At 43.6% G+C, this 25,039-nt stretch overlaps 1 protein-coding gene across 2 annotated transcripts in view; it reads left to right on the forward strand.

Annotated features, from left to right (window-relative positions):
• LOC129184722 (raftlin-like) overlaps window positions 1-25,039 on the forward strand; it is a 152,238-nt gene that overhangs the window by 71,762 nt on the left and 55,437 nt on the right. For both annotated transcript variants that reach the window (XM_054780945.1, XM_054780946.1), the window contains 2 exons: window positions 3,160-3,268; window positions 21,410-21,815. In XM_054780945.1, the coding sequence (XP_054636920.1) occupies window positions 3,160-3,268; window positions 21,410-21,815 (515 nt within the window). The remainder of the gene's footprint in view (window positions 1-3,159; window positions 3,269-21,409; window positions 21,816-25,039) is intronic.

Below are 25,039 nucleotides of genomic sequence, written 5' to 3' on the forward strand. Positions count from 1 at the left end.
GTGAACAACATGTACTGTACTAGATGTAGAATGGATGGGGGGTAGGATTAAATAAGCTTTGCTTCTTCCTACTCCTTTTTGACATGTGGAACGGTGAAAGGATGATTCATGAGATGTATTCCATTGGAACCTTCATGTTCAAATAAACTAAACCAAACCAAACCAAATATCTAAACAACTATACCACAACATAACACAAAAGGGGTTGTTTTCCATCAAAATAACAATTATTTACAAATATAAAAGCACAAACTATTTACAATTTTCACCTTTCGAACTAAACTGTGTGTGCATGCGTGTGCAGGTGTGTGTGTGTGTGCATGTGCATGTGTTAAAATGTCCCTACAATGCGTAAACTTCTTCATACTACACTCCTCCACGCTTTTCTACTTCCTCCTTGCTGTTGAGTGTGTTTTTACATGCAAATGATCCATGCTGAGCCACCTCATGGCCGTTTTTATGGCTTAAAACTGCTCTAAAAGTAACATCCATTCGTGTGAAGTTGCATCGCCACCTCTTTTTGCCTCTCGCGCAAAAAAATGTAAAAGACGTACAAATAAGTCTTTGGGATCAGGTGTTTGGGTTCATGAAAATGTATAAATATGTCTTTGGTATTGAATTATTCATTTTTATTACCTATTTTTTTGGGTCCCACAACTGTCAGGGGACCTTGGAATTGTCCTGACTTGTCCCACTTTTACAGCACCCCAGGCTAATAGCGCTCATCATAAATAAAAAAATGTACTGTATAATGAATCCATGTGATCGGTATCAGTCACTTTGACGCATGGATAATCGGTTTCGGAATCGGCCACATAAAACCCTGATCGGAGTGTCCCTAATCGGGACAAAAGTGACATAAACCCAAAAAATGCAGACTGTCCAATCAATAGTTTTCACAAACTTGTAAACTTTTCAGCCGGGCTAGTTTTCCAAGAAAGTCAATTCATCGGAAGCTTTTTCATGAAGACAAAAGACCACGTTGAAGAAAGGAAACATCATTGCAGTACACCACTGTACCGCTAACACGACATGAGAAGCAATCTGTTACCCCCACCCGCCCCCAGGAATGAATTGACCCATCAGAAAACATCAAATGTCAGCTGTCAAGTCCCCCCAGTGTTCCATTAGGTAGCCATGTGGAAGACTGAGAGTTGAGCAGGCAGCGGCTGACGGGATGTATTCATCAGCACCGCACGTTGCCAGGAAGGAAGGAAGGATGTGGGCAGGGCTGCAGGAGAGCGATAATGACGAGGTCCGCACTAAAGAGCAACAGAGGTGACAGGCTCACACGGAATGACAAACAGGTGAAAATGAGAAGAAATGTTTCCGTGTGCTCCCAGCAACGCTCTTCGTGCGAAGAAAAAGGAGCCGGAGGGAGTCGACTTCTCGACTGGGAATCTTTTTATAGCCTCGCCGGTTGCGCATGTTGCACGAGAGCACCGCTTTTCTGATGCAGCTAGCCGGCTAACGTGTCATACGGCGCATTAGTCACTTCACGCCACAATCCTCTTCCAGGGACCGTTTTCATGACAACATAGACGTTTTTCTCTAAAAAAGCTTTTCATTCATTTGAAAAGTGGCTTCTAAAATCCATGCTGTTGTTAGGAAGCTTCTAGCTTCTAGAATGAAGTGAATGCAAGTAAGCTCATTGATTCAGTAAATATGACACTTCATTGTTGCAGGTAGAACAGGTAGAACTGTCACCATGGCAACCAACACCACCAACGCTTATCAGACCCCAAGCAAGGTTTTTTTTTAATAGCAAAGCCCAACATTGTCATGCAAAAGTAAGTAAATGTCTTTCTGCAAGATTTTAGCGTGAGACTGTGGGAACTTTGTGTCCAGAGATGGCGGATGTTGGACCATTCATGTTATTCCACACCAAACTCCTCCTTTATGGAGCTTGCTTTGTGCACTGGGAACAGAAAAGGCCCTTCCCCAAAGGGTTCCCACAAACCTGGAAGCATATAATGATGAATGAAGGTTCAGAGACGACTAACGACTAAAGGTGTGTGTGTGTTGGGGAGGTGTTAAGAGTCGGCGAGTGTCAGCGTCTTTACATGCGATAACAGGCCATGAGATTCTCTCATGTGCACTGCTGCAAGCCACGTGCCCATCTTAAAGCCAGGAGTCACGCAGGGCAAATGTACACACACACACACACACACACACACACACACACACACACACACACATGCAGCAAGGAAAAGGGTGTGTGTCAACAGGATGAGCAGCAGGGAGATGGAAGCAGCGACGCTCCTCTCCTGCTCCTCCTCAGGGCCAACACGAGAGAAGAATGGGAAACATCTTCTTATAAATAGAACCTAAACACACTCATGTGGCCTCCAAGGGTGTATGTTGGGGGCGGGGGTGTTGTTGTTGGGGGAGATTTGCATCAAATTTCCTACTTTTGGTGTCGTGCCTGCCATGCGGTAGGATGGAGAAGTTGTGTGCTTGTCGGCGTTGTGGCCTCCAACAGGGCAGCAATCACACGTCTGCACGAGGCTGCGTCTGCATTGCCTCGAGGATGAGCTCCAGCACGTACAGGAGGGGGTAACGTACCAAGATCCCCACTAATGGTGAAAAAACACAAATCACGGACACAAAACGCCTATTTTACATGTTCTAACCACTAAGTTAAGTCGTTTTTTTAGCCTTTTTCTAAATTCAAAAATATATTTTAAAAATGGCAAAGTGGCCCCGCATCCTTTGATTTGTGTGTATGAAGCCCTCTGTGGAAAATGTTTGGATACGCCCGCATTACATTGATAAGACAATAGACACAGCAGGAAGTATGCTGTCCACAAAAAGACAAGGAAGTCTTCCATTGCTAAAGTGTGAGTCTCTTATGTCTTCTGTATGTATTTTCTGTTATGTCTCCTATATTGGGTAATACATGTGTAAAGGTTACTATAGGAGTGTTATTTCATGTCTGGAGGACTCTGATTATGTTCAAAAGCATATTCAGGAGGTGGTAAACAGGTTATGCTCTAAATATATAAAAAATATTCCATTTCTAAATCACGGTCGGGTCTGGAACCAATTAACCGCGATGAAGGAGGGATTAAAAATGTTTTAAGTGTGCATACACCCCCATTAGATGGTTTGCTTGCAAGCAAGGCTGACCATCCTTTTCTCCTGCTGTGTTGCCTGCAGGGCGGACAGGAGGCAACCCGCGCTCCCCCCATGCAAACTACAGCTGGAGAAGTGCCTGGCCGCAGAGCAGGTGCCCACCCCCGAGCTCATCCAGGGCTACGTCAAGAAGGTAAGAGGGCGGGGTTGCACTAAGTCATTTTGGTTGCTGTTTAAAGACTGAAAACAATAACATTAGAAGAAGTGCTTCTGAACTCACCATGGCTTCACAGGCGGCACATTTTTGGTGTCAAGTAGGGGGGGGCCCACACAATATGGGGCCACAGACTGCAAGTCTGAAGGCTCTGATTTAGAGTCTCCAATTAGCCTGAAGCCTCGAAATGTCACTTTTTTCTCCCCTGTGTGCCGTGTGCCATACGTGCACCCCACATACGTAATTAGTGTGACCAACAACGCACGTGCAGATATTTCTTACGTGCTTCATGCATGTCGAGGAAGTCGGTGGTGTGTTTGCCACACTATGGCTATGTTTTACTGTATATGGTTTATTGTATCTGTATTTGTATTTCTCAATGTATATTTGTATTTTATGCTATGTGTGTTTGCTATGTCTCTCTTGTAATTTGTTAGCATATTGTTATTTACATGACCGGATACACCTGTGGTGCATCTGCGCATGTGCTGCATGAGGTCTTAGTGAATCAAGACCATCTACCTCAGGGGTGTCCAAAGTGCGGCCCAGGGGCCATTTGCGGCCCGCGGCTGTGATTTTATCGGCCCGCAGCGCAGTCTAAAAATGTAATTTAACAAGGAAACTAAAAAAAACAAAACAAAGTAGCAGCAAAAATGGGAAAATCAATGAAAAGTCCAAATATTAAGGGAAGAGTTGTAATCTAGCAAGGAAAAAAGCCATCATTTCACAAGAATAAAGTAAGGAAAAATGTCATTTTAGTAGCATGAAGGTGAAATATTAAAGAAAAAAGGCAAAGCCAAATACAATGACTAAAGTTGTAATTGTTATCTAACATGGGAATAAAGTCAAAATATTAGAAAGAAAGTAGAAATATTTGGAAAATTATATAGAAAAAATCCACAGCAGAAATGTGACCAGAGTAAAGTCAAATATTAAGAGAAAAAAAACATTTCTAATGAGAAAAAAGTTGCAATTTTATGAAAATAAACTTAAAATATCATTTTGGTAACACTGTTGAAATAAAGAAAAAAATGCATTGTTGTTGAAATGGAAAAAAATAGCTGTAATTTTATGACAATTAAGTCAAAATATTAAGAAAAAAGTCATAAACGAATGAAGAACAGAAGTCACAATTTTCCAAGAATAAACTGGTATTATTATGGAAAAAACATCATTTTGAGTAGCTTTTTCCCCTCTATTCCACAGGTGAAATGCAGGTGTTTCTTGAGCTACTGTACTGTAGCTTCCTAGCATGTCTACATGTGTTGTTTACTAAATACAGTCAAACCTGTCTTAGCGGCCACCTTTATAGAACGGCCACCTGCCTATAGCAGCCACTGAAAAATCCCCCCCAGCAAATGTACATGTTATAGACCCTGTGTATACCAGTCACCTGTCCAACGCGGCCAGCGGCCACCCATTTTGTCTCCCTTGGTCAATATCTGACCGCATATAGCGGCCAAATTACCAACTCAAGTAGAAGCTTCATGCACGAAAAAGTTTTGTTTTCCAATCAATGAAGCCGTCGTGTGTAGACTTTAATTACTGAGTCCTAGCTCAGTCACAATCATTCACAAGATCCACACAAACTGTCAGTTGTTCCACATAAAAAAGCCGTCTTCTTGCTATTTCCTGGTCAAACATGTAACTTTAAGAGCATTTGCACCAAAACATTACCGCAAAGTAGGCTGGGAACAGGACGTGCTCCCAGCGACGCTACAATAAAAAAAAACATAGGCTAGCATGCATGCGGCAGCGGGAGCAAAACTGAGTTCGGTTGTACTTAATTGAAGTATTTCATCAGTTATTAGTTATTATTAAGCCTCTAGCTTCCTTTTAGTAAGTAAAAACCTTGGCTATGATTGCACTACATTGTAGTGTAGACCTACAAAGTACACTTGGAAGAACAAGAGGTGAATAAATGTATTGCAACTGATGTGAAACTGATGAGGGGTAGGATTAAATAAGCTTTGCTTCTTCCTACTCCTTTTTGGACATGCAAAATTGTGAATTGTACTATGTGATGTGCTACTGTTTGACTCATATGCATGTTCAGGATTAAAACCATGAACCATGATAATAACAAGCCTAGTAGTGCTGTACAACTTTTATCCGCAGTCCGCAGTGCCCTCTACTGGTCAACATTATTATTATTTTTTTCCCTTTTTTTTTATTTTTTTCCCCTCTACTGGTCAACATTCAAACTGGATGTCAACCTGTCTATAGAGGCCACCTGTCTATAGCGGCCACTTGTGCAGACAAGTTTGACTGTATCAAAGTGGCACAGTTGCATCCTTTCACTTTTCACTATGTGGCCCTCGCTGGAAAAAGTTTGGACACCCCTGATCTACCTACCGGTGAAGTCTTTTAATAAGGAAAAGAACCCACCCAATACATTACACACAATACATATGGTTATTGACCATTTATGTTGAAAAAATAAATAAATATCACAACACGTGATGTCACAGAAGCTCTGTCGTAAAAAAATGTGAGTTTCTGGTACGGATCTTACGTCGGTACGAACAGCATACCGCTCGTGTGTAGTTCTTGCAACCTTCATACAAAGCGCGCATGCAACACAAGGTCAGTACTTCTGTTGCAAGTTTGACGGATGTTGGTCCTCCGACTTACGTGCGTTGGCTGTACAAATGAAGCGACAGCTGTACGTCCAAGCAGCCTGAGATTTTGTGTGCGGTACGCTCATTCGACTTCCAGGTTGTATGTCGGGAGTGCGGTGAGCTTAGTCTTTCATGGTCACCACAACTACGTTCTCCACGAGCCCAAAAAAAACAAGAACGCAGCGATTTGGGGAACGCCACATATCACACGGCCAAAAATCCATACGTCCGGTTGTGACCGAGGCTTAACATGCTTGTTTTTGGGATGTAATGGAGCGCCAGACTACCGGAGAAAACCCATGAACGCACGGGGAGAACATGCAAACTTATGGATGTCGATCATGTTCTGAATCCAGCCTCCAAAAAAGACCAAGAAGCCCCTCCAAGAGAGTTAAGAAATGAATGCTAATCTGGAAGACACGAACGCACGAACCACCATCTCTTCTTTGTGTAATCTGTGTACTTAGCAACCCCGATGCCTCTCCCTTCCATTAGTCATGCCACGGCGGTCCTGTTGGACCTCATTACTGCTGCTTATCATTTTAATCTGCTGAGCTGAGAAAGAGGCGGCGGCCATGCTAGACTTCCATTACAAGTGCGGTGGACGTGGATGGACGGTCTTTCCTTCTCTATCATTACTTTTGCTTTCTGTCATTATCCGTTGCCGCCGCCAGCTTCCATCTTGACCTTCAGATGCCTCCTCCCACCGCCGCCTTAATAACTTTCCCGGGGAAAGAAATAGGAAATGCGGTTCCCAGTCAGAATTGAAATTGTTGATATGCTGCCAGCAGGATGCTTCCGGAATGATTCCATCAAGTTTTCATGGGTGAACTGTGGGGGCTAATGAAGGGGAAACCAAGCGATGCAAAGTGCTTCGACCTCAAAGGCTGCTTGACCTGCGGTGGAAACGCCTGCATCCCCTTCTCGCACCTTTCAACCGCACAATGTTTACGCCACGGGGAAATGGTGGCACCTGAGGCGACGTGTTGGGTGCATCTGTTCATGCCGCATCCACACACAAATCACATATCATGAATAGATCACCATGACTTTGTGAGTCTGCACTCGTTGCACCAGCATCAGCAGGTGGACTCACCAGTTTTCTCAAATAGTGGGCCCGCCTACACTGTAAACCCGAAGAATTTAGCAGTAATTAAAAATGTTTATGTAAACGGCTGCCTAACTTTTTTTAAGTTTAAAATCCTATTTTTTTTTTTATTTCTGTAGATACTAAAAATATTGAGTAAGTAGTACATTGTTTTTTTAATTTACTTTGGTGTGAATTAACTGAAAAATATAATTTCAGAAAGATAAAAAAATTAATTTGTCAAAATTATATTTATTATTTTATTAAAGATTTCATGTACTATTGGCATACTTTTCACATTTAACAGTAATAAAAAATTAAAGAATATAAATTAAAAGATTTGGCAAACGTTAACATGAACATTTGAAGGATTTCTTATTCAGATGTTTTCCCAAGCTCTTGAAGTGCATCCCACCAGAAGGTTGTAACGTAGCCTTGAGGGGAAAAAAATAAACTTCACAGTTTTATTTCAGTCAAGTTTGCAACAATTTACATTTTGTCTAAAAACATTTTTTCCACAAATAGTTCTTGTAGTTCTTCTTTGCAAACAGTGTTTTCTTTGTCCAAACATTCCCAGGACGGCTTCTCCAAAGTTTCCCAATGTTACGATCTCTTGACCCTCCAAGACCACGTAGATCTTGTTTCCATAGTTCACCGGATGACCTCCTCCGCCACGGACCTTAGGTAGAAGAGCCAGGCGTAGTAGACAGATCGGGCCCCTCCGCGTCCTCCTGTGACAATCAACACGGATATTTTAGGAAACTCATGCAGGTAACTTCAAGGACTGAAAACCTTTTCAGTTTCATCTTAAAGTGCATTGTGTGCTGTTCAGACTGGCACGTACATCGCAGGTGATGAAAAACCCTGATGTTTGTTCACGCAGGTTAGCGGGTTGGGCATGGAACACAGTTGTGTGTCGGGTGTAGACATCATGTTGCATCTGGGTAAAGAAAAAAAAAGAGAAAAGTGAGAAACAGCGAAGGGGAAAACAAAGAAGAGCGCAAGAGACCAGCGAACAAAATGAGAGAAGAGCGGCAAAACAAATTTGCAATTAAAAACTAAACACATTAACAGATACACAAAACATTTTACAAACACACAAAACAAAATTAAAAAATACAAAAAATATGTATACAAATCTAGTTGCTGTTTAGTCCAGTCTGTACGATTAGGCAGGGGTGACTTTCATGTGTAAATATTAGCTATTGTGAAATAAAATTCTGTTTGAAGTTGATTTCAGACAACAACTTTATTACTCTAATGTAACATATGTGCTCTATTTAATGAGAAAGGGCCTGCTTGAAAATGTTATTCCCGAAATTGTTTCTAAGCAGCTCCTCCAAGGCTTGTGGGACTCGGTGCTAACAGACCTCGATAAGAGCAGCTGCACTGGCCTGCCGTTTGGCATCTTCGGCTGGAGAACTGAGCTTTAATCTTAGAATTCAGCTGAGGATGAACGGCAGGGCTCAGATGCACAAGGACAGTGCAGGTTAGCAGAGCTACGGACTAGACGCTGCAGAGCTGTGATCCGTAGCCGTCCTTAGTGCAGCTCAGGCCACGCGCAGTACCACCTGAAGACGGGCCACACCCTCGCAGAGCCACGACAGTTTTACACGTATTAGCCCAGACTTGGCAAGTTAGCGTCTGGGGCTAATTTCTGTAAACCTGCAGCATCCCCGTGCATCTGTTCACCCTCGGTTGAATCCTGAGGAGCCCCGCTGAAGCTCTAGACAAACAGCTGTACCTTTGTGGAGGTGTAGCAGCCCTGGGCTGTGCTGACGGTGGCCGTGGATCACAGCTCAGCAGCCTCTTGGCCAAAAGCACGACTAACCCGCACCATCCTTATGCGTCTAACCCCCGCAGTTGAACCTCTGCTGAATCCTGAGATCAAAGCTGAATCTTCCAGCCGAAGCTTCTAAACAGCAGGCCAGGGTGCAGCTGCTCTAGACAGGGTCTGTTAGCATCGAGTTCCGCCGAGTCCCTCAAGACTGAGAAAAGCTGCATGGAGAGTGTGTCACAAAGCAAATGCTCAAGCAGGCCCTTTCTCAGCACATGGAGCACGTAATGAACATAAGAATAATCAAGTACACACCTGAAATAAAATTCAAATATAATTTTATTTCACAATAAATGTAATGTTGATCCATGTAAGCCACACCCGTCTAACCGTAGATTGACTGTACCGGCGCAATTCTGATTGACAGTTCACTCCCTTCTGATACATGGGACCTACACTTTCGGTCAGCAACTGGATTTGTATTTGTGTTGCACGCACTTGTAAACATGTTTCAGAAATGTGTATATGTGTTTTGTGTATATGTATATTTGTTATGTAAATTTGTAGAAGTGTTTTGTGTATTTGTAAAAGTGTTTAGTTTTGAACCAAAAGTTTGTTTTACACCTGTGGGCAACCATAAGCTGGAGAGGAGAGAGAGAGCAGTGAGAGCGTGAGACAAAAAGGAGAAACAAGGATGGAAACTCTGCTATAACAGAGAAAAACAAGGGGACAGAGTGAAAGGCAGTTCTAAAAAAAGGTAAAGAGACCAAGTAAAAGGTGCGTCCATACAGTACTTAGCACAGTAATACAGACCTACAGTATATGTACAGGATTCTTTTCAACAGGAGTAGAGATGTTCCTCTTGACCTTGGCAGCTGCTGATTCATGACACATCAGCGTACACCAGGAACACTTGAAGGCTAGCAGTACTGCAGTCAAGAACAACATGTCTAATCATGTTGTGTGTTGACAATATGAAGCCTTCACATATGAAGTTAGAAGACATACTGTGGCCAACATCACTGGGCTTAGTAGTACACACCTGTTCATCAGGAACTTTGAAAATGGCTGCCAGGACATCAGCTGTCTTGCTGCTTTTGGAAGACTTTTGTCTGAAGGCCGTGGTCATACGGGGGGTGTGCATGTCAAGATGGGCATAGAAGGAATTTGGCAGATGTTTATTGGTTATCTGCTGAAGTTCAGCAATAAAAACATGTTTGTCATAATTCCAGTACTAACAAAATCAAATGTTCCCACCTGGATGACCTCAGATGGCAACTGAAGTGCAGACCAAAGCTCCAGCGAGTTCTTCACAGGTGCTTCAGAACCACAATGTTTTGTCTTTGGAGGGCAAAGGTCATTTGCATTATTGTATTACCGCTCATAAAAGTCATGCAGCAACACTTACACATTTTGGAACTCGGTACACACACATACGGCGCTCCGCATTAAAAGGCGCCCCGCCCATTTTGGACAAAATTTAAGACTTTTAAGTACGCCTTATGGTCGTGAAAGTACGATAGTTTGCCAACAGGATCTTTTACTTCTTTCATTTCCTCCTTCCTCTTATTTTTTTCTCTGTTAGAAGGACCACACAAAAATATTTTTGAAGCGGCATGAGAACATAATATCAGATTCAAGTTCTAATTTGACAAAATAACAGTATAATATGAAGAGAACACTTAGGAAGTGTTACTAATGCCAGTCTAGGTGATGCATGATGCAAAACAACAGGCTTGGGTGAGTCCAAAGGTTGATAGAAAAGCACTTTTGAGTGAGGCTACACTTTCCTCGTGGTAACAAGAGTGCACCAGCTCTTCAGCGGGCCTGATTGGGCAGGACACTGTCCAGACTCACAACTTTGTATCCACACACTCCTCGAGCTTTGCTTCTCTCCAGTGGTGGTTCTTGCTCAAATCACTCCCTCATGGCCCTCGTTCCTGGCAAGTGGAGCATCCCTCATTTTACACACAGATACTTGTCTTGTGGAACCGTGTGTCCGGGCATCTCGTTTTATGCACCACCTCTTTATCTGTTGATTGTTCCTCACATTTATTACTGGACTGAAATCAAGCAGGCTGGCTCAGCCACCTGTCCTTTGCTTACTCACTACTGAGTTAAACGTGCATGCCAAAAGCCATGTTTTCCACATAAGCCAGCATCCGTTCAACCTTGTCCACTCACAACTGGCCTGAGCCTTGTGACTTGAGTGTCGCTATGTTGCACTGACATAGCCTACCTTATGGGACCAAGTAGAATGGATTGCTGGCTGATGGCCGATGCGGAAACGTTGCATTTTGGCCGGTGCATTGTACTTGTTTTTATCTGATATAAAACAGTGTAAGCACGGGACGGGTGAGCCAAATACTTGGATTCAGTTTAGTCCAAGAGGATCTAACAGATATAACAGGCTGTGCTGCGTAAAACCAGCTGTTCAATGGACTCCAAAGTGACACGTTTGGAACAACAATAGAGAAGCAAAGCTCAAGGAGCAGTGCGAGTGAAGACAGCGACACTGTTTCACCTGTTTGGGGGGGTTGTGGCTCGGAGCACCCACCGCGTCCTGCCGAGTCAGCCCTGGTGAAGAGCTGGGGCACTGATTGTGTCTATTATGCAATTAAAAAATAATAAATAAATAAAATAAAATAAAAGAGGACAGCTATGCAGAGCTGGTCTCTGTGTCCCTGAGGGGTGTATCTGTGTGCATGTATATGGTAGGTGTGTATGTGGATGATAGCTAATGATGCAATTAAAATCGGGGGACAGCTGCCGCTCAGAGGGCCCCTCTCCTGACCAGCTCCCCCAAACCTTAAGTGTCTACGCTGCGATTAAAATTGGGGGGCAACAGGTCAGTGGCATGGCAGGGGCAAAGGAGCACCGCAAGGCAGCTCCCCTCCCCAACCACGCCCGACCCTAGGCCACCCCCCAAAGTCCTATATGTATGTGAGGTGGTGCAGTGGAACAGAAAGGACGGGGGCCCCACACCCCAACGCTGCCCAAACCGAACAGGGGGGGACCAAGGACACATGACCGACTGGCCACCCACCACAGCCCAGGCTCGGGCGAGCCACAGGCCGCAGGACACACCACAGACCCTACCCGGCCCGCCAGGATGCCCAGTCCGGCCCACCCAACCAACCAGAGGCGATACCCCCAGCGCCGCCCAACACCGGAGCCCCACCGGAGGTAGCGTCCACAGCACCACCCCCAAACCGCCAAACACCACGGACCAGCCACACGCCCCAAGGCAGATCCGACCGCCACCAGGACAGCGGGACCACGCCCACGCGCCCCCCGCATACCACCACGGTGGGCAAGGGAGCAACTCTACGACGACCACAAGAGCACCGGACCCCACATAGAGCGGAGCACGGCCACACCCACAAAGCACACAAGCCAGAGGCGCCAGGGAGGGACAGAGAAGCAAGCACCGCACGACAGGGCCCACGAGAGGAGCGGCCCCCCGCCCGGCGCCCAAGCAGATGCCCCCGCCCGCCCCGCACCCCGCCACGCCGCAGACCCCGCCCCACCCCCAGAGGCAAAGGAGGCGAGGGAGAGCCAGCGCCACCAGCCGCACACGGGCCCCCCCAGCAGCAGTAGGCGCCCGGCACCCGCAGGATGCAGCACCCCGCCCACCCACCTCCCCGTAGGTCAACCAACGCCGCCCCCTGGACGGCCCCCCCGACCCCGCCCCCACCCCATCACCCGACCCGTATCACTCCACACCACCACCCACCAGCCCTCCCAGGCAGGCAGCCCAGCAAAGAAGACCCGGGACACCAAGCCCGCCCCCGCCCGCCCCCGAGGCACCAGGGCCACCCAGCGACCAGGACCACACCCCGAGCCAGATGAACGAGACCCCCAGGGGCAAAGACAGACCCCCTCACCCCCCCCAGAGTCAGGTCAGGGAATTAATTATTGGTGCCCATATAGACTGAAATTCTGACATTTGTTCCTTAGATTCAGCAGACATTCTCTCCATAGCTATATGATCTAACAAAAGATTTTTATAAAGAGCTATGTTCACTTTCTTCCTTGATTTCCAATTGATGAGAATGGTTTTCTTGGCGATGCTTAATGCAGTGATGAGAAGCTGTGTTTGGTTTGTTTCTACATCAATTGTGGAGAGATCGCCCAGCAGGCATAGTAAAGGGGAGGTAGGAATGGAGAACCCAAGTGCCAAAGATAGGTCCTCACACACTCGGTGCCAAAAATTGTTAATGGGAGCACAGGTCCACATGGAGTGTAAGTAGTCATCCATTCTATGGTCTGAGCAGTGTGTACAGATGTTAGAGTCAGTTAAGCCCATTCTAAACATTCTATGTCCTGTGTAGTGTACTCTATGAAGGATTTTAAACTGAATCAGCTGTAGGTTGGGATTATTTATTGACCGAGAAGCATTATGTGTGTACTTTATTTATCCCACAGCGGGGAAATTTACTTGTTACAGCAGCAAGCAAGCAAGATTCAAGATTCAAGAGAGTTTTATTGTCATGTGCATGGTAAAACAGCAGTTATACCATGCAATGAAAATCTTATTCTGTTCATTCTCCCACAAAAAGAAAGAAAACACAAGAAAGAATAAGAACATAAGAAACATAAACACATAAACATAAATACCAATAAATAAAGAGAACAGTGTAAAGAATGCATATTGACTACAACATGGTTCAGGTGGTGCAGGTGTTGTAGAGCCTGACAGCGGTCGGTATGAAGGACCTGCGGAACCTCTCCTTCTTACACCGTGGGTGTAACAGTCTGCTGCTGAAGGAGCTGCTAAGGGAACCCACAGTGTCATGTAGCGGGTGAGAGGTGTTGTCCATGATGGATGTCAGCTTAGCCAACATCCTTCTCTCCCCCACTTCCTCCACGGAGTCCAGAGGACCGTCCAGGACAGAGCTCGCTCTCCTGATCAGCCTATTGATCCTGCTCCTGTCCCTGTCCGTGCTGCCCCCTCTCCAGCAGCCCACAGCATAGAAGATGGCTGAGGCCACCACAGAGTCATAAAAGGTCCGTAAAAGAGTCTTGCACACACCAAAGGACCTCAGTCTCCTCAGCAGGTGAATAAGTGAATAAGCTATAAGTCCATATAAAAATTATTATTAATTATTAAAATAATTAATTAAAATAATTAATTATTAAAATAATTAATTATTAAGACATATTTGCTTCCAGAATTCAGGGTCACAGCTTGTAGATAAATCTGAGCTCCATTTGGAGATTGGAACTCCGATTGTTTTGTCATTTTTTGAAAGAAGAACATATAATTTAGATAATGTTTTAGGGGCAGATATTTAAAAAAATTGGTCAATAGTGGTATTGCTTTCCCATGATATAGTCCTGAAACTTGCTTTAATTATGGATTTAATTTGTATGTATTCAAGAAATTTGTTATGATTTATTCCATACTGTGTAACAAGGTCGTTAAATGAGATAAAGTTGTTTCCTATAATTATATTTTTCATACAACTTATTCCTTTTTCGTGCCATGTTGGGAAATTTAATGGTTTCTTTTTAAGCAAGATGTCAGGATTATTCCAGACGGGAGTGTATTGGCAAGGAGTGAGCGAGAATTTTGTTATTTTTAGAAATTCCCACCAAGCTGTCAGAGTGGTGCTTATATTTATACTTTTAAAACAATTATTTTTCCAGAGGATTTGGCTAATGAAGGGCAGGTTACAAATTGGGATTTCGTGGCTAAGTGATTGTTCGATGTCTAGCCATAAATAATCCAATGGGTTAGGGTTGATCCATTTTAAGATATACTGTAACCTGTTTGCAAGGAAGTAGTTCGGGAAGTTTGGGAGTTCTAAGCCCCCATATTCTTTAGATTTTAGTAACGTTTTGAGACTTATTTGTGCTGGCTTATTTTTCCAAAGAAATTTATTTATATATGAGTCTAATGACTTGAACCAAATTATCGATGGTTTGGTGGGGATCATGGAAAATAGATAATTAACCTTTGGTAAAATCATCATTTTCACGGTGGATACTCTGCCTGTAAGTGAGATGGGCAAGGTTCTCCAACGTGCAAGATCATCCTCTACTGACTTCAATAGTGGAGTATAATTCAAGCGGATCAGGTCTAACAGGTTGGAGGAAATGTTAATACCCAAATACTTGGGAGAATGAACAGAATAAAATTTTCATTGCATGGTATAACTGCTGTTTTACCATGCACATGACAATAAAACTCTCTTGAATCTTGAATCTTGAATCTTAATGTTCCCTGAACACAGTGGTATAGAGGGGGTGCTCTGGAAACCAAAATTAATGGGCAGTACTGTGGATTTAGACCAGTTAATGGAGTAATCTGAGAAGGTGCTATAATTGTTAATGAGTGAGATAGATTGGTGAAGTGAGGAATGTGAATTATCTAGGAAGAGTAATACATCATCAGCATAAAGGCTTATCTTATGATGAACATTTGTGGTGTGGATCCCTTTAATACTTTATATTAATAATTACATAATAGTTATATGTTGTCCAATTGCAGCTGCAAGAGGTTCGATAAAGATAGCAAATAGTGAGGGAGAGAGTGGACACCCTTGCCTAGTACCTCTTTGTAAAGTAAATTCTGGAGAGATGTGATTGTTGGTCCAAACAGAGGCCTTCGGGGTGTTGTATAGTATTTTAATCCATGTTCTAAATGAATCTCCAAAGCCAAATTGTTGTAGTGTTGCAAAGAGAAATTTCCAGTTTACTCTTTCAGCATCTAATGAGACAATTGTGGTTTCTAAATTATGGATGATAGAGTAATCAATCAGATTGATTAGACGGCGTACGTTGCTAGTTGAGTTTCTCCCCTTGATAAATCCTGATTGATCAGGGTGTATTATATGAGGGGTAACTTTTTCCAGCCTTATAGCTAACGCTTTGCATATTATTTTAAGATCTGCATTAATCAGTGAAATTGGACGATAACTGGAAGGTAGTGTTGGGTCCTTATCCGGTTTCAGCAGGAGACTGATTGTAGCTGAGTTCATGTTTGGAGGCAAGCATGAACTGTCTTTAATTTCCAAAACAATTCTAAGAAATATTGGAGATAGTGATGACCAGAATGTTTTATAAAACTCGGCAGGGAAACCGTCAGGTCCTGGTGCTTTCTTATTCGGCAACCGGTGTAGAGCGTTATGGAGTTCTATTAATGAAATGGGTACATCTAAGTTGGTCACCTGTTCGTCATTTAATTTTGGTAATTCTATGGTGTTGAGAAATGTTTCGATATCTGGGAGAGAGGGTTTAATCTGAGGTGAGAAGAAAAGTTAGCTAGCATGAGGACTGAGCTAATCAAAGCAGGTAGTAAATCAAACTCTGCTTTTGAAATATCAATGAGAGAAAAGCGACGTGCTTCTAATAAAGACTTGCTTCTAACACTCATAGCGAAACTTGAAACTGCTCGGAAAGTGTGTGCATTTTGAAGATGTTACCTGATTCAATCTTTGGATGCCGGTTCGCCTCGGCCGCGGCGATGGTGAAGCCGGGGAAGTGCAAGAGCACACAATGCGCATGCGTGGAGATTTGAAACCAGACAGGTGAAGGGCGAGATGTCCGGAACAGACTGAGTAGCGAGGACAAGGGGTGACCTAGAATCTTTCCATCCATCTGGTTCACGAAAAGGTTCATTTCTCAAGGCTTCATGCGCACCATATGATGTCATCTTTGGGCATATTACAGGGAGAACAGGCAGGGGCACAAGAAAAAACAAAAACAAAAACAAAAAACAGGCAGGGGCACGGGATTATCCTGGTACATTCAGAGAAAAAAAACCTACATACCTTCCTTTCGACTTGTAATTTCGACTTTCGACTTTCGACTTTCCAATGAGGGCCACATGAAAAAATGAAAGGATGCAAGGGCCACTTTCATATGTTGTAAAGCAGCACGTGTAGATATGCTAAGAACCTATAGCATATTATTACCATCAGTCTTCCCCATTTTTGCTGTTGTTTTTGTTTGTTCCAAATATTTAAACTTTTTTCTTAGATAATCTTCCTAAATGTTTTTCTCACAATATTATGACTTTATTCCCATACTATTTAGAGTTTATACACATATAGCAATTATTATTAGTAGAATAATAATTATTATTAATTAGAACTTTATCCCCAACCTTTTCCAAAAATAACTTCATTTTGATTTTTTTGTTTCTCATATTACGACTTTAAAAAGTCTTGAATATTTCAGCTCTATGTTTCTAAAATGACATTATTTTTTACTATTACTATTCCTAATAGTACAAGTTTGTTCTCGTAAAATTGAGACTTTCTATTTTTTTTATTCTTCTATTCTTGCTTTATTTTTGTAAAATTACAGCTGTGTTTTTAATTTCTGCAGTTGTTGTTTTTTTTTTTTAAGTATTTCAACTTTCTTCTTGCAACTATGACTTCATTGCCATAAAATGTTGACTTTATTCCTATAACATAACTTTTTCCACAACCTAATTTTCCAAAATTTACAACCTAGTTTTTTTTCATAATATTACATCTTAAAAAAAAATAACGTCCTTCATTAATCATTCAAAATTATGTTATTTTTCCTCACAATATTAGGACACTTTCCTCGTAAAATTACGATTTTTTTGTCATTACATTAAAACTTATTGCTATTAGTATTTTTTATATTATATTTATATTTTTTATAACATCTTTTTTTGTGAGATTACCGCTGAGGTTTTCATTTTTGCTGATGTTGTGTTGTCTTTTAGTCTTCTTGTTAAATTCAATATGGTGGTCAGGTCTCAAAGCAATTAACCGCGTTAAATGAGGGACGACTGTATTGTTCACAAATCTGTCTAAATCTGTGTTGGTGAGCTTTCAGCATTCATCCACCTGACAGGTGAGGCATATCAAGATGCTGATTAGACAGCATGAGTATTGCACAGGTGTACCTTAGGTTGGCTACAATAAAAGGCCACTCCAAAATGTGCTGTGTATTTGGGGCGGTTTTTCATGTGAGAGAAATAGGCCTTTTTGTATACAAAGAAAAAGTTTGAGCATTTTTTTCAGCTCATGAATGATGAGCGCAAAAAGAAAAGTGCTATTTTTATGTTTTAGTTCAGTATATACAGTACAGCAAGGTACCTGACCGTGATAAGTGAATTTCCGCAAAGTAGGATTCCCTATTTCTAAAGTGAATATCTTCGTAGTTAGAGCATAGAAAACCTGTTTAATTAGAGCCCTCTCGCCATCATAACACTCCTATAGTCACCTTTACACTATATTACCCAATATGGTAGACATCAGAACAGAAAAAAAGACATAACGCATAAAAAAGACACCCCAAATTTCCCTGTTGTTGTTCCTTTCATAACGTGTGGTTTCTGTACAGTACTTCCTGCAGTGGCTATTGTCTCAGCAATGTAACATTACTGACACCTAGTGACCAGTGTAGAATACTACATATCATCACAATGTCAATGACTGATGTTTCTATTTTAGTTCATGTAGCCATTTTTGTGCTAAATTTAGGCAAAAAATATGTACCATTGTCCTCACCTGGATACCGTCACCGTTGTCACCTGCGGTACCGGAGGGGATTTTGGTGAAAGTTAAAATGCAGAAAATTTCTGGGAACAAATGTAAACAAGAGAAAGAAAACGGGGAAACCGGGAGGGTTGACAAGTACGATAGGCTACTGTGCCTGCTAAAAGACATTCTGCCACCCCATCTGCAACTGAGTAGATAAACGCCCCCCCCCCCCCCCCACACTATTTGCGGAAAGTACCATGTTTACAATTTTTGCATATAAATATGTTACGTCGTTCAGCGACCTTGTGAAGGACACGCAATAAATACTGTCCAAAACACGGAGCAAATACTAGAGCTGTAGGAAGTGTACTGTATGATCTAACAATGTGGTCATTGTTGTGGTTGTACTTGACCCTCTCATGTAGTGAAATAAGGTAACCAAAACATGAGAAAGAGCCTTCAGTATGATACAGGACACAATAATGAACATGTTGTATTGTTCACTGAATACCTCTCTGACTCTGTCAAAAGTCCACATGACGCTATTATCTTTTTTTATATGGTATTATTATGATTATTTTTATTTATTTTTTTTTCTTCTACCCCTGTCCTGTCCAGCCTTTAAAGCAGATAGAATTGTAGATCTAAATGCCATCAAGTGGTCAACAGATTTACTCTGCCAGGGAGAAGTGTGATATACACTTCCCCTGTTATACAGAATTTATTTGACTTTGATGCTTGTTACTAAGCAAATTTGGAGCGACCGGACCGGAGTAGGAGGGGACAACAGCAGCAACAACAACAATTGTGACAACAAGAACAGAACAACAGAAACATACAGAACGACATCAGCAAATAAATGTCTTTGACAACTATAAAGACGAACAAGGACTTAAGGACAAAGGACAAAACAATATCAACAACCACAATGATAACGCTGTCAATGACAATCACACATAATAGTAGTAATGAAATGATGAACTATGATAGTGATCACAATGATAATACTGCATTGAAACAGTCACACATAATAGTAGTCATGAAATGATGAACTATGATAGTGAACAGAATGATAATTACTGTAATGCACATCATTGTAAAAAAAACTATAGTCATACTGCTGATATCACCGTTGCTGTAATAAAACCAACAACATAATAACACCCTGGTTAACTCAGTGAGTAATGTGGGGAAGTACGTATGTACTGTGAGTGTGCATATGTACAGGTATCTCTGTATGTAGGGAAGACTTCATATCTATAAAGGTGCAAGAATGTGTGGGCGTGTAATTGTCACTGAGAATGCATGAAAGGAAAGGGGCCGCCTTCCACCTCCCAGAGAGCCCCGCCTCAAATAGCCAGGCCGAGCCCCCGCCGTCAGAAGGCCACCAGGCCCACAGGGGCAGGCAGCACAAAGATCAGTGCCCCAAGAGCCAGCCCAGAGAGCCCTCCCCCCCGGGAAGACCAGCAAGGGGCTGCAGAGAGGTAATCCCAGCCAAGGACAGGGCGCCGGCGGGCCGGAAGACTGCCAACCCCTGAGACCAGCGAAAGATCACAGCCCACAAAGGCAGACGAGTACGGGGGGCCACAAACTGGCAGGCCCAGAGACGCCCCCACAACCAGAAAGAAGCCCGACCACGCCAGAAGCGCCAATCCCCCCATGCCCCCACCCCCAGGGAGCGGAGCCCGGCCCTCCCCGGGCCAACCCCCACCTGACCCCCGACACAGGGCCGCCCCGCCCAGGGATGCAGGAGGCACACCCTCCACCCACACGGCGGAGGCACGGGCGGCAGAGACGTATCACCCAGCACCCGACCCCACAGAGCAAACCCCTGTATGGCCCCCCCAAAAGAAATAACTAAAATAAATAAATAAATTAAAGTACACACACGCACGCACATACACACTCCTACGCACACACATGCACACATATACGCGCACACACACACGCGCACACATACACACACGCGCACACACAGTGGTCGACTGCCCGACACCCGGAAGCCTCGCTCTATCCCCGTTGGTAACCCAAGGAGCAGCGGAGCCGGGGACCCCGGGGTACCAGACATACAATCCAGAACCCAGGCGCGGAGAGCGCGGACCGCCGTGGAGCAGGAAGACACCAGGCCACACCCTCCCAACGCTAGGACGGCGCCAGCAAGGCAGACAGTATTATATTATTATTATTATTATTATTATTATTATTATTATTATTATTATTACTACGTATGTTCTACTTGGCCAAACAAGGCCTTTCATGAAATGATGTTAATGATGATAGTGTTACTGAAAATCCATTCAATCATCCAAATGTGAGGGAGCGATCTCTCCCATCCATTCATCTCTTACCCCCGCCCCGTCCACCGCTTGCCTGCATTAGCTTTAAATGAAAACAACCTTTTATCTGGGTGATTCCATTTGGACACAATGGAAGGAGCAGCGTGGCGTGGAAGCGTGGAAGCGCACTGAGCAATAAGGCTGGGAAACCATTTGACTGTTTTCCAATTTAATTTCATAGTGAATAACCTGCAATTTGATTTTTATTCTCTTCCATCACAGACGCTCGAGATGGAGATGGGAAAGGGGGGTGGGGGTGTGTGGTGGGGGAGTGGGGTGGGGTGGGGGTGGAGGAAGCAGGGGCCTGTGTATGGATGCTGAGAATGGCATCATTAACATTCTTTGACAGTGAATAGCTCAATCTTTCTACGTGCTACCATCACAAGATGGACATAAAATGCCAGTTGACTAGGATGTAACTGTGTGTGTGTGTGTGTGTGTGTGTGTGTGTGTGTGTGTGTGTGTGGTTCTCTTCATCAAATAAATGAAGCGGGAACACAAAGAGATAAATTGAAACATGCAACGTGTTACTGTCACCGAGTGTTAGGCTATGATGTTAAAAAGGCTACATTTTAGATGCAAGTGTCGTGCTTGCAGGATGAGCAGCACGACTGAGCATGTGCGCTTTGTCCATGTCAAATGTGTATCGGGTTTACTGCCGTATTCTGCTCTCGCTATTGACTGGCGGTCTTTGTTCGACTGGATGCCTGAAGTCTTATTAGTTCATTGTAAAAAATAGCATGCGTGTGGTTTGTGGCTCACACACTGCTGTGGCGCGACATTCCACTCCTAACATTTTCAAACTTTTTGTTTGTTGTTGACATAACAGCAGATCCAGGATGCGGCCGACCAGGGGGTCATGTTCGTGGGGTTCATCCAGGAACCGTACGGGGCGCCCTGCACCAGAATCAGGGAACCAGAGACCCCCTCCCTGTCCCTTCACTCCAGTCCCAGCTCTGTGCTCGGCTCCCTGGGCAGCTGCAGCCCCTCTGACCCCTCCAGCCCCGCCCTCCATGCAGAACCGGTTACTCCGGAGGATTCCTCTGGCCTAGAGAGGTCTGAAGACAAAGTACCAGGAAACGCCGGGAACCACTCAGGGAGCCGGGATGAACTCTCGGCCGCTTTGTCTCTGATATCGGAGGAGCTGACGGAGGAGGAGTCTCCGTGTCACAACAACAATCAGGACAACGGACCAGAGATGAAGCAGAGGCTGAGATACCTGCAGAAAGCCAGTGGTGAGTGGTCGCCATGGTCACCATCATACAATCACACCCAGAGTTCATAAGAAAGGAGAACATGGGATGCGAAGTTGTTTCGACGAGTTGGAAGATGATTAAAATGTTGATTGTTACAGCCGATCCCCGCTTTTTGCCAAGGTTTCCTTCCGGACCAACCAACGAATAGCCAAAATCCCTGAGTAATTCAGACTCCCGCCCCCTCCAAACTCTCCTGCCATTGTTTTATTAAATGCATTTTAAATCATCAAATGTCAAGGTACTCACTACTAATAAGTGATAAAGCAAGACGATCCGTGAACAGGTACATTTATTAAGCTGTGGCAGCGGCCTGGAATTACTTGCAAAGTATTGGAATTTATTCACAGTTTTTTCACATTAGAATACAAAATGCTCAACTATCACCTAAAACAAGTCATTCACTTTGTTCAGTTTCATTTTGTTGTGATGCTATGATGTACTCAAAAATCAAAACATTTCAAAGTGAAACTGAAATGTATGTCCAGTACAGGGTATGTGTCGTCCCCCGCTACTATGCGCTTCGAATTTCACAGCTTCACTCGATCACGGTTTTTAAAAAATATGTTAATTAATGAATCATGCTGTTTTGTGGTTAAATGATTTGTCAAAAAATACACATATTTCAGCAAAATGATTGTTTTTATTCCCAAATTAAACATTTTCAAGCATAAAAATGGCAAAAATTAAGCCAAGGCATTCAGAAGACACATTCAAAGACATTGTGATGATGTGTAGTATTCTACACTGGTCACTAGGTGGCAGTAGTATTACCGCATAAACACCAGACTTGATTGCTGGAACTACAAACTTTTATTGTAGGTTTGACAGGCACGATAATCCCTAACACAGGCTACTGTAACCTACACTAAGCTAACACTCAACTCTGAACCCCTGGCGTCACTTCCTGTCAACACATTCAAAGTCTTATGTATGTCTTACATGGCTTATTTTCTCTTTGCTATATGTTTCTGCTATATTGGGTAATGTGTGTAAAGGTGACTCTACGGGTGTCACTTCATGTCATGCCCTCATGAGGGCTGTAATCATGTTAAAAAACCTATTTAGAAGGTCGTAAACAGGTTTTCTATGCTCTAGCTATGAAAATATTCCATTTATAAATAAGGAATCCTACTTCAGAGAAATTAACTGATCACGGTCGGGTATGGAACCAATTAGCCACGATAAACAAGAGATTAAGGTTCATTTTTTTCAGGCCTTAAATTCAAATGATTGGATTTTATACTTTTTAAGAACCTGTGGATACTCTGCGCGTGCCGTACATTTCACCTGTATTATCACATATTTATATATTTAGATATATTTTTGACCAAAAATCTATCACAAATGCAGAAATGCGAATGTGCGGTGGTTCACTGTACATCACAGCATGCCTTACTCTCCCAAATGACCAATAGCCCAGCTTAAATATCCTCCCTAGCAGCTGCGAGCAGCACAGGGGGGACACCACAACAATTCCATTTGATGCTTGGAGGCCATATCATTATAGCCTTTTGTCCAAAACGACTAAAAAACAAAAAATATGGACTTGTGTGTTCATATTTGCTTTTTTCTTATTGACTCTGAATGTGTTGAGCAAGAACAGTAGAACACAAAGTAGCATTGGTGAGAATGTTTGTGTTTCAACAGCTATTAAAAGTCTTGCACAAATGCATCAGTGTCAGGCTGCCTAAAACAAAGTGGCAGCATTTGTGTTGTGCGAATTATCCGCTGCTTTCGACCAACAGTGAAATACACACTAATTGGCCCAGGGAGGGTCATTAAAGGTCAACTTTTCCGACTGTGCTCCGTTTTAGACCCCTTAGAGACACAGGATGTCTTTCCACCTAACAAATCCAAACATTCTGATGAGGATGTCACACAAAGAGCTAATGAGCCATAATTAAGATAATGGAAGGTCACTTCGATTTCAACCAGGGAAAGGACGCAGCTGCTTAAGCCATTTGTTGGAACTGGACTTTCTTGTTGTGACGGGGATTTTTAGATGAAGGTTTGGGTGAAAAAAAGGGTTATGGAGTAACTCATTTTTTTGTGTTTGACAGCTTTCCACTGGGGTGTGTAGCACTGTGGTAAAAAGTAAAAGCTACATGTCCTCCTTTATGGACACACTTCCACAGCTCTAACTGGACTAGCCCGCTTCTGAAGACCCTAAAGGTCTCTACAGCACACTTTTGGCTGTTGAAGTGCACGTTTAAAAATCCTTGGCGACTGCGGAGGTGTTGTTTCCTGCTGTTGCCTCAATGTTACACAACAACACACCGCCTGGGGATGTAATCCTCTTGCACGGCTAAATCATTCCTCTCGTTGCCACAGTGCTTTCAAAAAACATAATGAAAAAATCCCAATTAGCCAACGCAAGCTGTGAAATTCTTTGCAACGGTTTCGCAGGGTTGTGGCGGGCTTCACGCAGTTACGTGCCTCAGATCCCCCGTCTACCCAGAAAAAGAGGCGTGCGTGACTGCATCTCCGTGACAGTCCCCTCCCAAGAGGGACAGCAGATGACACTGGTGGAAACATTTTACGTCCTGGCGTTGTTGGAGGCTTTTGGATTAACAGATGGAGACGCCCACCTCCCTACTCGCATTTATTCCTGATACGTGTGAGTGCTCCATGCTCAAGATGTACCTCCCAGTGGGAGCAGCACTCTATGTTGTGTGCTTGGACTCTATTAATATCTACGCTACATAATACATGTATGTGTGATTTGCATGTAACACGGACTCACACGCTGGTCCATCTGGGGCTCCCCACGGTGCATTTCAAGATCATTCCTGGGTCCGTTATCCCGCACCGCCTCCAGCCTGCATCCTGGTCCGTTTCGCAGAGGCTGCCAGCAGCGCGGGCGAAGCGGGCAGACGGCGTGTGAGGGAGGCCGTGCCAAGCTTCCATGTTCCTTCCCCCGCTAATGCCCGAGGTTCTGCCGGCTTGTCGACACTATTCCGCGCATCTCGAGGTGGACGTCCGACCGGCTTTGGCTCTGACACTCACAGCAGAGAGAGGAGAATCGCGACTGGGCTTGAAGATGGTCACGTTGGGATTGATTTGCCACAGAAGTGCTACCAGTCTGGCTGGTACTTTTCTTGTTCGTGCTATCAGATGAGACGACGGGATAAGACAAATGTCACTTTCAAGTTAATAGCTTCAAACATTCAGTCCTTATAAGGTTCAACGTCCACACCCTGCAC

This window comes from Dunckerocampus dactyliophorus, chromosome 7 (assembly GCF_027744805.1).
Source record: "Dunckerocampus dactyliophorus isolate RoL2022-P2 chromosome 7, RoL_Ddac_1.1, whole genome shotgun sequence".
NCBI lineage: Eukaryota > Metazoa > Chordata > Actinopteri > Syngnathiformes > Syngnathidae > Dunckerocampus > Dunckerocampus dactyliophorus.